The sequence below is a fragment of the Malurus melanocephalus genome, unplaced genomic scaffold, assembly GCF_030028575.1.
Source record: "Malurus melanocephalus ecotype Western Australia unplaced genomic scaffold, MMel_1.1 scaffold_17, whole genome shotgun sequence".
In the NCBI taxonomy this organism is placed as follows: Eukaryota; Metazoa; Chordata; class Aves; order Passeriformes; family Maluridae; genus Malurus; species Malurus melanocephalus.
Genome location: NW_026623249.1, coordinates 3229291 through 3243540, shown reverse-complemented (window position 1 = coordinate 3243540; position 14250 = coordinate 3229291). Strand labels below are relative to the sequence as shown.

Below are 14250 nucleotides of genomic sequence, written 5' to 3'. Positions count from 1 at the left end.
CACCAAAAAATTTCCTTTCCATCTGTGCTGACTCAGAGCTCGTGTATTCCCTCCAACCTGTCATTCAGATCTGTTCTCTCTATTGTTTGCTCTCATATTTCTTCATCTTGCTATCAGGGCATCCATGGCATACAAAAACTTTCTTAGTTGCTTCCCACTGCCCTTCTGCCAGAGTCAGCCTCCAGACTGAACTATTCCTGTAGCTAGTCCTGATTACCAGACTTCACCTATCCTGCAATGGGACATTATGCTCAATGTCTGCATTTGCTGGCAGTATTTCACCACCCCATTCAGGCCAAAATCCTCAGCTGCTGAACCCAATTTAAGGCAGAAGTGAGTTCAGCCCTTATGAAAATATTTGTCAGTGCTGCCTCAGCCTAGAGCAATGAGCAAGATGAATTATGCAATCATGCTCTGAAGCTGCTGTCCCCATGAGCCATGCAGAGCCACTCCAGAACACTGGAGTGAGCCGACTGCCTCCTCACCTGAATATGAAGATGAAGAGCATAAGGAGCATGCAGAAGGTGGCTACGTTGTCCATAGTCTTCATCAGCACCACAAGCTGGCGGCGCAGCGCGGGCATGAAACGCACCAGCTTCAGCACCCGGAGGAGTCGGAACGTCCTCAGCACCGAGAGGCCCCCGTCTGCCTGGCCAATGATCTCCCAGATGCTGCGGTCCAGAGAGGCACAGGGAGTACCAGGGACAAAACAAAGGACAAGTGAACATAAACAAGAAAGCAAGCAACAACAATGCTAAGGTTTCACCTCAGCATTGGCAGTAAAAAGGGGTGAGAGAGTAAATCTGTCTGAGCAAGACAGAASTGTGTACTAGAGGCTTATCCCAATGTGTTGAAAGCTGCATATATGCCTTAAGAACATGATTGTGGCACTGCATGTTGCAGCAATGAGGAAAGGATTGCAGCATTAAATTCCAGCAAGACAAGTTCTTCTATCACAGTTTAAACCTTTGCAACATCTTCAATTTGTGCATTTTCAAAATATTTCACAGCTAATATTTGTTGTGAACTTAACAAGACAGTTGTAATTGCCTCCATTCTACAGAGGATAGAACTGAGGGGACGAAATGCTGTGTGGCTTGCACAGCACCAACACCAAGTATTGGGAAAAGACATCTTGGTATCCCAAACTTTGGCTTGTGCTTCAGCTCAGCTCCTCCTAGTATCACTACTAAATACTTTTTGAAAATGTGTGGAAGAGCTGTGGCACTTTTTTCTATGTGTATTTCAGTTGATCCCCAAGGCCCTTGTCACCTGATGATGACGATGATACTGTCAAAGATGTTGTAGGGATTGCGAAGGTAATCAAAGAGACCGAACGCAGCAAGTTTCAGGATCATCTCCAGGGAAAACATGCTTGTAAAGACAACATTGCTGATCTCCAAGATGTTGGTCAATTCCTCTGGCTAGAGAGAATGCAAATACAGAGAGTCAGAACTCAAAGAGCCCTGAAATTATGGGAAATAGAGCATTACCCTTCCCAGGGAACAGGGTTTGTAAGGAGCTGCAAACTCCCATGGGCGAGACTACCAGCACTTGCACTCCAATYCCTTTGCAGATTTGCTACCTTTATCACAGATTATACCCCTAAGAATTTTTTTCACACAGCCAGGGGTGACCAAACACCTCCTATATCCTACTCCACATCCCATTCCCCTGGCTAAGGGCTGTTTTATTTCATGCAAAGAACTTCAGTATTTTTTGAAGGAGAGCAAGAGTGGCTGATTTGCTGTCAAACTCTACTTTCAAGAATTTCTCCCTCTGAGGTTTCCTCAGGTAGCTGGGATTTATTTCCTGAAATTTCATTTATGAAAATTTTTCCTGAAATTTCATTTCTGGAAATGAAAACATTTAAATGACAAAAAAACAGTTCCCCATCTTCCTCTAAACCTCACTGCACTAATTTGCCCCTTTCCCCTCTATTTCTTCACTTCCCCATTTTTCTCTCTGCCYTTCCCCACCAAATCCTTGGTATGCATTTGTTAACTGGCCTTGCTCCATCAGTCTTATGCCCCTATCCTCAGAGTGGTCTCAATAACTACCCAAGTAAATATCAAACTAGGCAAGACACCGGCAAGGAGGCCCACRCTGCTAAAACTTCCCTGTAAGGGACAGGGAGAGCAGGACAGGGTGAAGAATAGAGAAAAATGGACAGCAAGAGGAGAAAGGCAAGTGCACAAGGTGAAATTCTGAGAATGATGCAAGATGAAAAACCCAAGAATGACACAAGATAAAAAATAAAAAAGTTACATCTTCCTTTGCATTGGTCTGAGCTATGCCTGGCCACCAAGCTACTCTTTTAAGCATCAGTAACATGGATGGGAACAAGAAGGCTGCAAAAGCCTGTTGTAGTGGGCAAGAGAAGACAGACATTCCTGGCACTGCAGAAATGAAAATGTGAGTCCCTGAAGGTCAGAGCCAATATTTTTACCACTAAATCAATATTAGTGCCCGCCAGGAWGGGTGTCATGGTCTCTCCCCATGGTCTGCAAAACTGTTTTGCTGAAGGTGGCCTTTGCATTGGCCATGCCTGTTATTTATTCAGCTGGTGGAAAGGAAAGTGAGGGAGGAATGCAGTTCTGGTTCTGGCTTTCTGCCTGAAGCTGGGGGCTGCTTTAACCCCTGCTCTGAGGCCCCCAGGGGCCAGATCCTCCCAGGTGAACAAATGAACTGGAAATTGCTCCTCACATGGCTGACTTCTCATGCCCTTTGTTAATCTCTTGCATTTCTCACTGCAGCTTTTTATGAAAATTGTCCATATCTTTAAAATAAAAACGAGGAGATGGATCAATTTCCATCCATAGTTACATCAGAATAGCAAAACCACCCTGAAAATGATGGAGAAAAGAGGGGAGATTAAAGAGAAGAGAGGGAAGGAGTAAGTAAGCACATGAGAAGAGAGAGATGAAGATCACCTCACCAAGACCCAGCAGTAACAGTTGCTGAGAACATGAGGTCTATATGTTAAACTAAGATGCCCATTTCAGTCTGAATCAAACCTTTATGTCTGTGAAAATGAGCAACRCAAAAAAGCAACAGGTTACGATGGTGGATTATCCTCCCCTGGCTTTCCATTCTCTCTTGTGCTCTTGTAGGGAGCAAGTGATTGAAAAACCATGCTTGCATCTTGCTTGTGGAAAAGATCACCTGTTCTCCTGTCTCTGCTTGACATCTGTTTCTCTTCCCAAGCCTCACCTGTTAATCTGTTTCTAATGGGCCACCAATCAGCCCAGCAAAGCATCCTTGCTAGAGAGAGGGGCAGGGAAAACTGAGAAGAGAAAGAAAGAAAAGATGGGCAAAGAGAAAAGCAGAAAAAGAGAAATTAAAAAACAAAGCTAAAAAAACATTAAAATAAACTCACTAGCACCCTAGCACCTCACAAATTCTACGATAAATAGAGAATGAAAGATTTGTTTYAAATAATGCTGTAAAGAAGTAAATGCTGGGAAACTGTAAATTGGAGCATCCACAAGTAAAGAATTGTACTGAAGGTTACTTTAGTCCAAGAAAAACCAAGGTACACCAGAAACCTTCCCACAAGCAGTCTCTTCACATTGCCAAGAGAAGACAAACTGATTTACCCATTGCATTAGAAGTGAACATAACTGAGGGAGCTAAGTATTGGGGTAAGGAGGGTGGCTTGAAGGGGCAGAGGTCCCAAGGGGCAAAGTATGCCCAGAGCCACTGTTTTAACTGGAATGGTTAACCCACCCTGTGTATGGACCTTTTTCCCAATCCAGGAAATTATCTGATTCACATCTTTGTGGAATAAAGTCCTTAACTCTAACAATGTAGATCAAAAACTGAGAGTAAAATATATCATTCAGATTTACTTCAGAACTCCTGGCCAGTGATCAGAAACTAGAACTGGGGCAATAGAGGGCAGCAGCTCAGCTTTTTTCTCCCTTTCAGTTTTTTACTAACTTCGGAGCTCTTTTGCCAGATTAGACTGAAAATACAATTAGTCCATTATCTGGCAGCAGATGGAAACTCCTGCACCAYAGAAAAGGTTAAGAAGATGCAGATCACCTTGACGCCCATGCAGGAAATGCTTCCTCTAACAAGGAGTAAATTTGCAACTGCCTAGAAACTGAAGAGTAATTCATGTGACCTATGCAGACCAGTCCTACTGAACCTGCATGTCACTGCCTCTGTGATAAGAACATGAGAAAGAAATATTCCATAAAGTGGTCTCTCCAGCCTATTTTTACCATTTCCAAGTCACTTGACAATAATTAGAAAAGCCAAAAAATCAGATATGGAACATATCAACTAGCTTTTATTTAAGGCTGATCATCACCCCACAACTGCAGGATTTCATGACTATTATACTCCAGTTCTACAAGGCTGAAATAACGTGGTTTCATCTACCACCCCAGGGAGACAGTTCATCATTTACTAAATGTCAGTATGATGAGCTGGCTTGGACATTTGCTGAACGTTTTTGACAAGGAGCAAATAGTAAAAAGAGAAGCAATAACTGTAAAATATGAACTTGTGAATGCAATAAATGCTGGTATAAAGTGGAAATCACACAGGCTAAAGGATATGAAAGTACTAATCCACATGGTGGGTCTAGTTAGGAAACAGGAGATCACCATCTGATCCGCACAGACAGACCTCATAAAATATTGAACTGATAGGAGGAAAACTGTAAGTAGATACTGGACAAGATAAACCAAGTTGCTCAGCAGTTGTCTAAAATGGCTGCTAATGGCAGAGAGGCTTGTGTCCAACGGGCCGTTCAAGAAATACAGGATGAGAAAGGCAGCCTGGGACATTCAGCTGGGACCAGCTTTTCATCCTTATGCTGAATAAGGGAGAAAAGTCAGCAGCACCAGACACACTGTGAATATTAAGGAAAAAAGTAAGCCTCTTAAAAGGATTCTTCTGGACAGCCACAAGAATCTAATATTTTCTACACTGGATTTTAAAAATAGACACTTCCAAATAGAGGCAGATCTGAAAAACTGCAAAAACTATTTCAGGCAGGACAAAGCTTGAAATGATAGGGTTGGGCTTATGCAATGTCTCAGCAATATCTGAAGGCCTAATATTGAGAATATTACATGGTATATTACACACTGATGGATTTGAATAAAGTAGCTTTTTATAAATGATATCTTGTTACAAGATCATGGATTAAAAATGACTTATAGAAGTGCAGTTTCTCCCAGAATTAGTTGATTTCCTTCACAAGAAATATATATGCAGATGGAAACTACCTTGGCCACACAATCAGGACACCACAGGACAGGACAGGACAAAAGAYTGGATGTATAGGCTAAACGAAGCCAAATTCCAAGGTGATTTGAATATGAGTAAAGTTATTTGAGTTGCTAAGGTTAAGTCTTCTGGAAGAAAAACATCATGAATATTAAGCCCCTGAATTGTAACAAACAGTTTGAATTCATGTTTTTCTGTCTGTTGGTCAAGACTAGGAAACTGAAGGTGGCACTCATGCCTGTGCTCTGTCCCTTGGGTTCCTGTATTTACGAGCCTGAGACTAGTGCCTCACTCCTGTAGTCCCTCTCACCCCTTAAGGTGATGGTTATGGGTGCTTTGGTCAGCTCGCCCATGAATGGCCTGTGAAAAAGGGGAGCAGCAAGGAGCTGACACACAGCCATGAGCTGCCCAGCCAGGTATGTCCCAGAGACTGGCTGGGATTGTGATCTCCCATGGACCAGAAAATAAAGGCTCAAGAGGTCTCTGCGCACATCAGCTCTGGGTCAGAAGACATCCGTAGGATGAAGTAGCTGAAGCAACAGAAGCTTCTTCAGTCATAGGGTGGTGTGACCCTGCAAATCACAGACCTTGGTGGGTAGAGAGGCTWTGCTGGATTTTGTTCTGTGAAAATTTGTGTTTCTGGGAGGAAAGACAAAAGGAAGGAGGGAAACGTAGGCAATGAAGCACCAGCCTGAGCTGTACTGATGGCATGGTTTGAGAAAAACTGAAGGAAGACAAAGGGAAATACAAATGTCTGAGTGCTTCTGAGTTAACTGCTGTCTGAAAAGAACCTGAAATTCATGGTACGGCCTGAATATGTTTTAGTCTTGTGCTAGGAACGCAGAATTCAGTACACGATTTGAATAAACAGGCTGCACCATATTTTTCAGTTATGATCAGTTTGGCTGACATCTCTTCTGGTAGAAACAGCATGCAGGGTCATAAGCTTTTCTTAGTTACTTGTGGACGAGAAGTGATAGCAGAATTTTAAGGACTGTCATTAAGAATCTGCTACTGGAAACCCCAAAGCTGCAGAGGCAGATCCTGCTCTGCTCCAGGCTGTACAAACACAGCAGAGGCATCCTAGAAGGGCTTAAATCTGCACATACAATAGCCAGAATATGAGAGTGAATTCTCTACCTCYGGCTCAAGTATTCTTCTGTTAAACTATTACTCACGCTGTGTCCATTAAACCAGGATGAACAATGGCTCTCCCTGCTTGGTGATCACATCTTTAAAATATCAGTGGGCAGTTTCCAAATTGTCCTGGGCTCCAGCCCTTAGTCATCTCTCTACTAGGTAATAAATACATTGCTCTTTTTTATCTATTTCCATGAGTCAACCCCTCCAGCCTCTTYTTCATTCTTTCCTCCTCTGAGCTCCTGTCAGTATTTTTCTGGTACTGAAGCATCCAGCGCAGTTTTGCATTCTCGGATCAAATTAAGGTTTCACAGCCTTGTATCAGAAACTAGTTAAGCTTTGAAAACTGATTTGAAGCTCAATACGTGGGTGGGATCCAGACATCTGAGGCTTCAAATACTGGCTTAGATACTGTGTTGTCTCAAACCAGGAATTTAAGATACACTGGGTCTCAAGACATCTCCATCGTGATAGAGCATGATGTGCTCTATCTGAGTGCCTTGCTTGAACCAGGCTCGCTGCCTGTCTCTTTGCTGCCTGAGACTGTATTCGGGACTAAACTTCACCTTGGCTCCAGAGCTTCAATAGAGTCAGACCTCAGCAGTGCAGTGATACTTTGTTTKGTGATCTAGGCAGACACATGGAGTGAATCTTGGTCACATTCACACTGGCAGTGTAGACATGRGACATGGCTTTACACCATGGACTCTTTCAAGGCGAGGTGCAGCAGAGCTACTAGCCAGCAACACAGGTTCGAGGTCATGGGACTGCTTAAAATCCTCTGACACTGGCACTGCACATCACAGTGTAGATACAGCCTCTATTTCCCAGCTATAAAATAAGGGCTCACAATTCTTCTCCATCTCACAAGTCTGTCATTAGGATAAAGTGCACAGCTGACTCAGAGCTGCCTGCAAACTACTGGCGTGAAAGTCAAAGCTGCGCCCACACCTGCTGTTTGTGCCTGACCTATCACTTCTTACTCTCAGGGCAGAGGAAAGGCTCAAGCAGCCTAAGCCSCCAAAATGACTGGAGATTGGAGGTGGTGCCTTTCCTAGCCTTCTTGTATAGATAGAATGAGCTCAGACATCTCTTAATTAAGTTGGGAAGGCCAGCAAGCTGATGGATTTGAATTGAGATGCTGGTGAAGCGCCTGTGACATCCCCTGAGGGCACATTAAATTAACCAAATAGACTAAGGATTCAGTAAGCTAATGAAGAGAGAAATAAGTAAGAGAGATGAGAAAGATGGAAGAGATGAGGATGACAGAGAGAGAAGCAGACAGAAAGAGGAGACAGGACAAAAAGGAAAACCAGAGGGATGAATAGCCAGAGTAAAAGAGAAGCATTGAAAAGAGGTGAGAGGAAAATATATGGAGACACAAAAAGCGATTAAGTACAGGTACAAGGAAGAAAGAGACTCTGCAAGATCCTGAGGCTTTCTCCAAAATCATGCTGGGACCATCTGTGCTGCAGTCTGGGGTCCAAATTGCTCAATCTCTGCCTCCACCAAGTTGCATCAGCTGCTTAGCAAGGCATAACCCCCAGCAGGATCCAGCAGTCCATGCTGCCCACCTTGTGCCCTGTGGTGCTTTACCTGCTCGTGGTGCTCAATGCCCATGCTGATGGTGTTCACTAGGATTGCAATCATGATCCCACGGTTGAAATATTTGCTGTCCACGATCACTCGAAGCTTCACCCTCACTTCTCGCCACATGTCACTGCAGAGCTTCAGCCGTCCTCCTTCTTCCATCTCCTCCTCTTTCTCCAGTGCTGAGACACCCTGGTCCTCTTGGCTGCCCTCTSCCTCCCCTTCACTGGCTCCTCCACCCTCCTGGTCTGAGCCAGTGCTGTCCAGGACTGAGAGCCTTCTGGATGCTTCGTGCTCTGCCCTATGGCATCGGGGGCAGTTGGTGGGATCAGAAGTTGCTGTCACAGCGATGGGCTGGGCTAAGCCCTGAGGAGGGCAGCCAAGAGAATTGTGCTGCTGGCAAAGCCCTGGAAAGAGAAATGGTGATGCTTAAAGAAGGAGGCTTTGAAAAAGACATTCAAAGTGGAGGCATGTTTGACTTCCAGGTATTTAGAYAGGGTAACTGGGCTTTTTAGCTGTAAGGATAATTAAACACTGACACATCATCTCAAAGGCAGCAATAGAAGCTGTTGCCATTGGTAGCTCTATGCTGACAGGCTGTGTCTCCAAAAAACACGGTACTGTTCAGCTTGCCAGTGATTACACTCAACAGGGTTCATGCCCATCAGAGAAATGCTTATCTAATACAGAAATAATAGCTTGAGATTCACCAGCTTGTGTTAAGTGGGAACTGAGGGGAAAACAGTCACGAGGGTTGCTTTTGGCCTGAACTGCYACAAGTTGGGTCTGAGCACCCCAGGCTGAGCTGAACTCTCTAAATTAGACAAACTACATTAGCAAAGAATCTCAAGAAACCAGGAGAGGTACACCAGAACACTTCCTCCTGACAATCTGTGCTCTGAATCAGAACAGATTCCCTGACTTCAGTGGGAAAACTAAATTTGTGTTCCTCGATCCTCCATTTGGGCCTGGAAGATCAAATCAACACTGGAAGAAATGAAGCAATTAATTCATTAACACAGTGCATGAAGCCTGCAGAAACTTTTCTCCCAGCAAGTAAAAAAAATGAAAGTTTGAGTATGCAAGACCAGCTGAAGGAAAATACGCCTTTTTGCCTGTTAATGGGAGCTTAACTTAAGAAAGGTGTCAGCAGGCAGTTAATACTAACTCTATAAAACCATTTTTATAGTGACTTTTCCAGCCAGGAACACAATTTAAATGATATCCTGTGTCCAACTTTATGCAATAGCATGTGCTGCCATCAAGAGAAATTGTCTACGTTGTCCTTGCATATCAACCAGACTTGTTCAGCATCACTCCTTAGGTTCAGACGACACGTTATCGCCATTCTACTCCCTCTGCCTCTCTCTTGAGGTCCGGCAGCAAATCACTTTGGAAGGAGAGCTCTGGAGGACCCGCTGTGCCACCAGCTCCAATCCTTTGCCCCACTTTTTTATATCCCCTAATTATTCTCTCTCCCAAACTGCCACTCTCACATTCCCAGCTTTGCCCACGTGATCCTTACTGTAGTGCCTCTGGCTTTTCCTGTTGGCGCTGGGTTTGGCCTCGGCGGGCTCCACGTGGCCGTGGCGCCAGCTCTGCACGCTGTTGTACAGCCCCAGGGAGCGGCGCTTGGCTTTGCGCAGGATGTGGCAGACGTACTGGAAGATCTCCTCGTAGCAGTCTCCCGGCTCCATGTAGCTGGCCACGGTGCTGGACGACAGGTACCGGGCTCTTTGCTCCTGCATCAGCTGGTGCTCCCTCTGCTTGGTCTCCGAGAACTGTGTGGCGATGACCACCAGGCACAGGTTGATCATGAAGAAGGAGCCCACCTAGCAAGCAAAGGAGAAGAAGGGACTGATGTCAGCACRAGGAAGAACGTGTGGGAGGGCAACGTGACTGGAGGCAGACAGAGGAGTGGGGATGAGTCTGCATATGGAGAAGGGGTTTCAGAGAAAACCAGGAGAGCTTGGTTTTGAGACCTCACTCATCTTCATTTCCACACAGGATTTAAAGCTATGGACTGAAATTTGGGAAATAGGTCCAACTTTTGGCTGTTTTGATAGGCTTTGGGATCATTGGCAAATCACTTAGAAGTTACATACAAAGAGTTTGATGAAAACTGTATGTTTTCTTACTCTTTCCTTTGTGTTAAACAGAAGGTAGGAGACAGACAACCAGTTTGGTCGATTTTTCCTCTGCTTAATCATTCACTGCTGGAAAAATCATGCACTGCCATTTATAGCCTTCAACTCTTGGAAAAAATGTCAGTATTCTTGGATAATTTTAATGACATGCYAGCATACTTAGGTCACATTATTAATTTCTTTCATTTGCACCTTAATTCTCCATATAGGGAGATGGGACATTCCTGAAATGAGTGAGCTCTTGAAATTAAAAAGGAATTTACAAAAATGAATGACCTTTAGAAGGACACTGAGTAGTCTAGTAAAACAATGCTTCCTTGCTTATTTTCTATTTTTCTGATACCACACATACTATATTAGATCTTCTTTAACCTGTCCTCCGGCCTAGGTAGTCTTCTGATTTCAAGCACAAAAACTGTCAAAAATACATCTCCAATTTCTTAGAAAGAGCAAACAAAATGCCCAAGTTCTCCCTGTTCTCCATACAGAAGTCTAAATATCTACCAGACTCATTTTACAACATKCATGTTCCCTTTAAACCCCAGTTTTTCTGTTTATAAAATGGAGCCAGGATTTATTGGTGCTGACAGTTTTGGAGACAACTCTGTATTACATATCATGAAATTAGAGATTAATTTGCACTAGGAGATGTATCCATAGATAGCCAGCAATACGATGAGAATGTCATATATAAAAGGGCTGGTAACTATGTTCAAAAAAATTTTCAAAAGCTGTAATGCTTTGACCGGTGCCTATGTCCCATAGAGCTCTAAGTATCAAGAGGGCACTGATAAAATGCAGATAAACTCTGGAAAAGTACTGCTCTGAAGCAGACTCTGCACATGTACTGCTGTGAAACAGACTCTGTGGGGCAGCCCCGGGAGGAGGCTCAAGATTTCTGCTTCCCCTGGACCAGTGAGCATCTCTGCTAAGGGGCATCCTCGCCCCATTTTCTCCTGTATGAAGCCACACAGGACCCAGTCTCACCTCACTGTCTCTCCTTTGCAAGCAAAGAGCCTCTGACAGAGAGCAGGATTCAGTCCTGCCCTTGTCTTCACATGTGTCCTCTCCTGTAAAGACTTTCCAGCAAAGGGGACAGAGCACACAAACGTGATGATAACCTGACCCCAGTGCTCCTGAATGAAGAAGGGTTTAAAAGGGTTTATTTCAGCAACAGCCTCAGAGTTTGTTTTACCCATCCAAGCAGCCTTTCCCTCAGTTCATAGCCCTTACTGCCCCCCCGACCAGCTTGCCCTTCTGGGTGACCCTTTCTCTTGCACACAGGTGCCCACCTTTGTCCAGTATAGCAGGTGCCAGTATTCCAAAGGGAACATGTCTCTGCTAGTATTTCAAAAACCATTTGAAACGTGAAGCTCTTTMCAACCAGATTTAACATAAGGACAATAAAGTATCTCAAAATAAAGGGCTTTTTTTTTCCCTCCTTCTCTCAGCACTCTTCAAAGCTGTTCTGTTTCCCTTCATCACTGAATCCTTCTCTCTCCTTCCCCCATATTTCAGCCTATTTTTCCTTCAGCTTCTGCATGTGGACTTGAAAATTAAAATAATGCCTTGTTCAGATTCCATTGCCTTCACCAACATTTTCTCTAGTCTGTGATGTCTTGCATGTTTTATTTTAAATGATGAGAGCATGACTGGGAATCCAAAATCTTCTTCACTCTCCTCAGCAGCACGATACTTTCATGGGCTTTCCCTTTTGGTTATGTCCCTCAGCTGTCACTGAGTGAGGCAGGGCACAGACATGGACAGGAGCTGCATGAGCATTTCCAGAATGCTGCTTGGATCACCTCCTGCTGCTTTGCAACTTCTTGCAATACCTTCTTTCTAGGCCACAATCAGAAGAGCTAAAGGGCTGAGATGACCTCACTAGGACTGAACTGTCAGCCTAGGGTTAAACCTGGAGCGGGGTTCAGGTTCACATCACCGAGCCCTGTCCTCACAGGCACCGTTTGCTGCTACCTCCCACCCAATGAACAAAAAGGGCAGGTGTGAGAGGACTGGATATGGCAACTGCTCCCCAGTCCCTCCCGTTTTAGCTAGGAACATCAAACACCAAGCARATTAGCTTGGTTAATCCTTAAGACCACAGGCAGGTCCATAAACTCTCAGGCTCTACTGAGCTTGACACTGCCTCCCAGTAGGACAAGGACAGGAAGGGTCCCAGAAGGCTCCTAATGGAGTGATTCATCTCAGAGCAGAGAGACACAAAGTGCTGCACGTGGAGTCAAAGCATCTGGCAGAAGCAGATGGACCCCCTTGATTCAAAGCCCCAACACAGGGGTCCTGTTCAGCCCTGAGACTGAGCTCTGCTTTGATAAAGCAGATTCTGGCCTCATCCAGCCCAAGGTTCAGCCTTCCTCCAGCCGTTTCTCTGCAATATCTAATAAAATCTGACAAGTGCTGACTTGTCCATTACTTTTACTGTTCATGCCTGGATATCCAGCTTGCCTTTCTGAGGCCTGCATGTGTAAGCATAGAGCACTCCAAGRAGGCCTCTGAGTGCTGCAATGCAGGTGCCAGTCTAAGAGACCAAAGAGCAGGGGCCAAGTAGCTGGAGAGGTGTTAAAGAGACAGATGGAACTCAAGCAGGAAAACCCAAATGAAACACTAACGCAAGAGCAAGGAGCAGTCCTTCTTTCATGTCACCTCCCCGATCTCTGGTCAAGGGGGAAGCTCTTTAAAATCTGCTGGTACATAAAATGCTTTTTCCAGGATCTTCTACTCAGAGTGCCAGAGTAGTCAGCACCCTTCCCCTCAGAGTCTGTGCTGGATTTCTAAATGTGCTGGGAGCATACTCAGGTGGTGGAGTCTTCCTCCTGCCATATGAGCAGCAGCAGGTAATGCMCTTATGCAATGTTTGCAGACACCATTGTAGGAAAGAAGTCATGGATGGAAGCACAGCTCTAGAGAGAAGCTCCAGAGATCCAGCCCCAGAAGAGTAAGTCTGAGCCAAGGCTGGAATATGTGTGGAAAAGCAGAGTCAGGGCTCAAAGTACAACTGTCAGARCAATCCTGCTTAGAAAGCCAGGCTTTCCAACCACAGAGAAAAGGGGAAGGATAAGGGCTGGAAGGACAGTGCTTCATGAGACTTAAAGAGGGATTGTCATTTCTACGTGAAGATTCAGACAGAAAATGCAGCCAAGCAATAGCATGTTTGCACTGTGGTGTTGCTATGCGCTGCAAAAGATGCCTCGCACGTGCCAAGAAGGTAGCAGAAAGACTAAATACTTCCTTGGCCTACCTCCACCAAAGGCAGAGAAAATATCCCACCAAGCACATGGCTCCTTTGTTCTCACCAGTTCCCCAAATAACCTGAGATTCATGTTCTCCTGTGTTTGAACCTATATGGCTTCTGCAAATGAGGAAGGAGTGCCTAGAAATGTCAGTGACACTGCAGTAACATCTCAGGTGGAGTGTCTAATTGAGGGTGTTCAGAGCCTGCAAATTTAGGGACAAAGTTTGAATCACTGTGAAACCACATGACATGAGCCAGCTCTAGAAGGATACTTAGAAACCAAAAATATGTTGACAGAATTCATGTAGTTTGAAATGTGGGGGGAGGGGCAGTTTTTGGAACTGGCCTACAAAAGACTGGCCCTGCCCACCCCAGTGTTAAACTGACTCCACACAGTGCTTCCCAGCTCTGGGACAAGGAGTAAAGTCTGTGTCTAACTGCATATTCTACAAATTGGGGCATCCTGACCATACTGCTCAAAGGGAAAATGAAGGTGGGTACCAAATATCTACTGCATTTGGGATATATGAATAAACTCCATGGGAAATTATTATTTTCTGAACTCACAAAAAGGCGCGKATGTTTAGTTCACCTTTGAGAACAGAGCCTGTGCAAACTCCGTCCTGTCACCCCATTCTGTGCAATCACATCGCTGCACTGTCTCTTTGGGACTCTCCAGCCTCAAAGTAAAAGCAACATTCCTTAAGGTATATTTTGCCTCTGCTGTCCATGTTCATGCTTCAGCCCACAGGGAGTAGGTCATCTTTCCATTTTTCTCTCCTTGTCTCTCCCTTGTGAGGGTAGAAGGCCATAAGGCAGGGTGAAATCAAGGATATAGTAAGTTTTTCATAACTTGTCTGACCTGAACAGGCCAAT

General features: G+C 44.7%; 1 protein-coding gene across 2 annotated transcripts in view; it reads right to left on the bottom strand.

The window, feature by feature from the left end:
• CACNA1I (calcium voltage-gated channel subunit alpha1 I) overlaps positions 1 to 14250 on the bottom strand; it is a 91484-nt gene that overhangs the window by 34503 nt on the left and 42731 nt on the right. For both annotated transcript variants that reach the window (XM_057388757.1, XM_057388764.1), the window contains exons 7-10: positions 9500 to 9806; positions 7981 to 8381; positions 1273 to 1424; positions 486 to 671 (exon numbers count right to left, since the gene is read on the bottom strand). In XM_057388757.1, the coding sequence (XP_057244740.1) occupies positions 486 to 671; positions 1273 to 1424; positions 7981 to 8381; positions 9500 to 9806 (1046 nt within the window). The remainder of the gene's footprint in view (positions 1 to 485; positions 672 to 1272; positions 1425 to 7980; positions 8382 to 9499; positions 9807 to 14250) is intronic.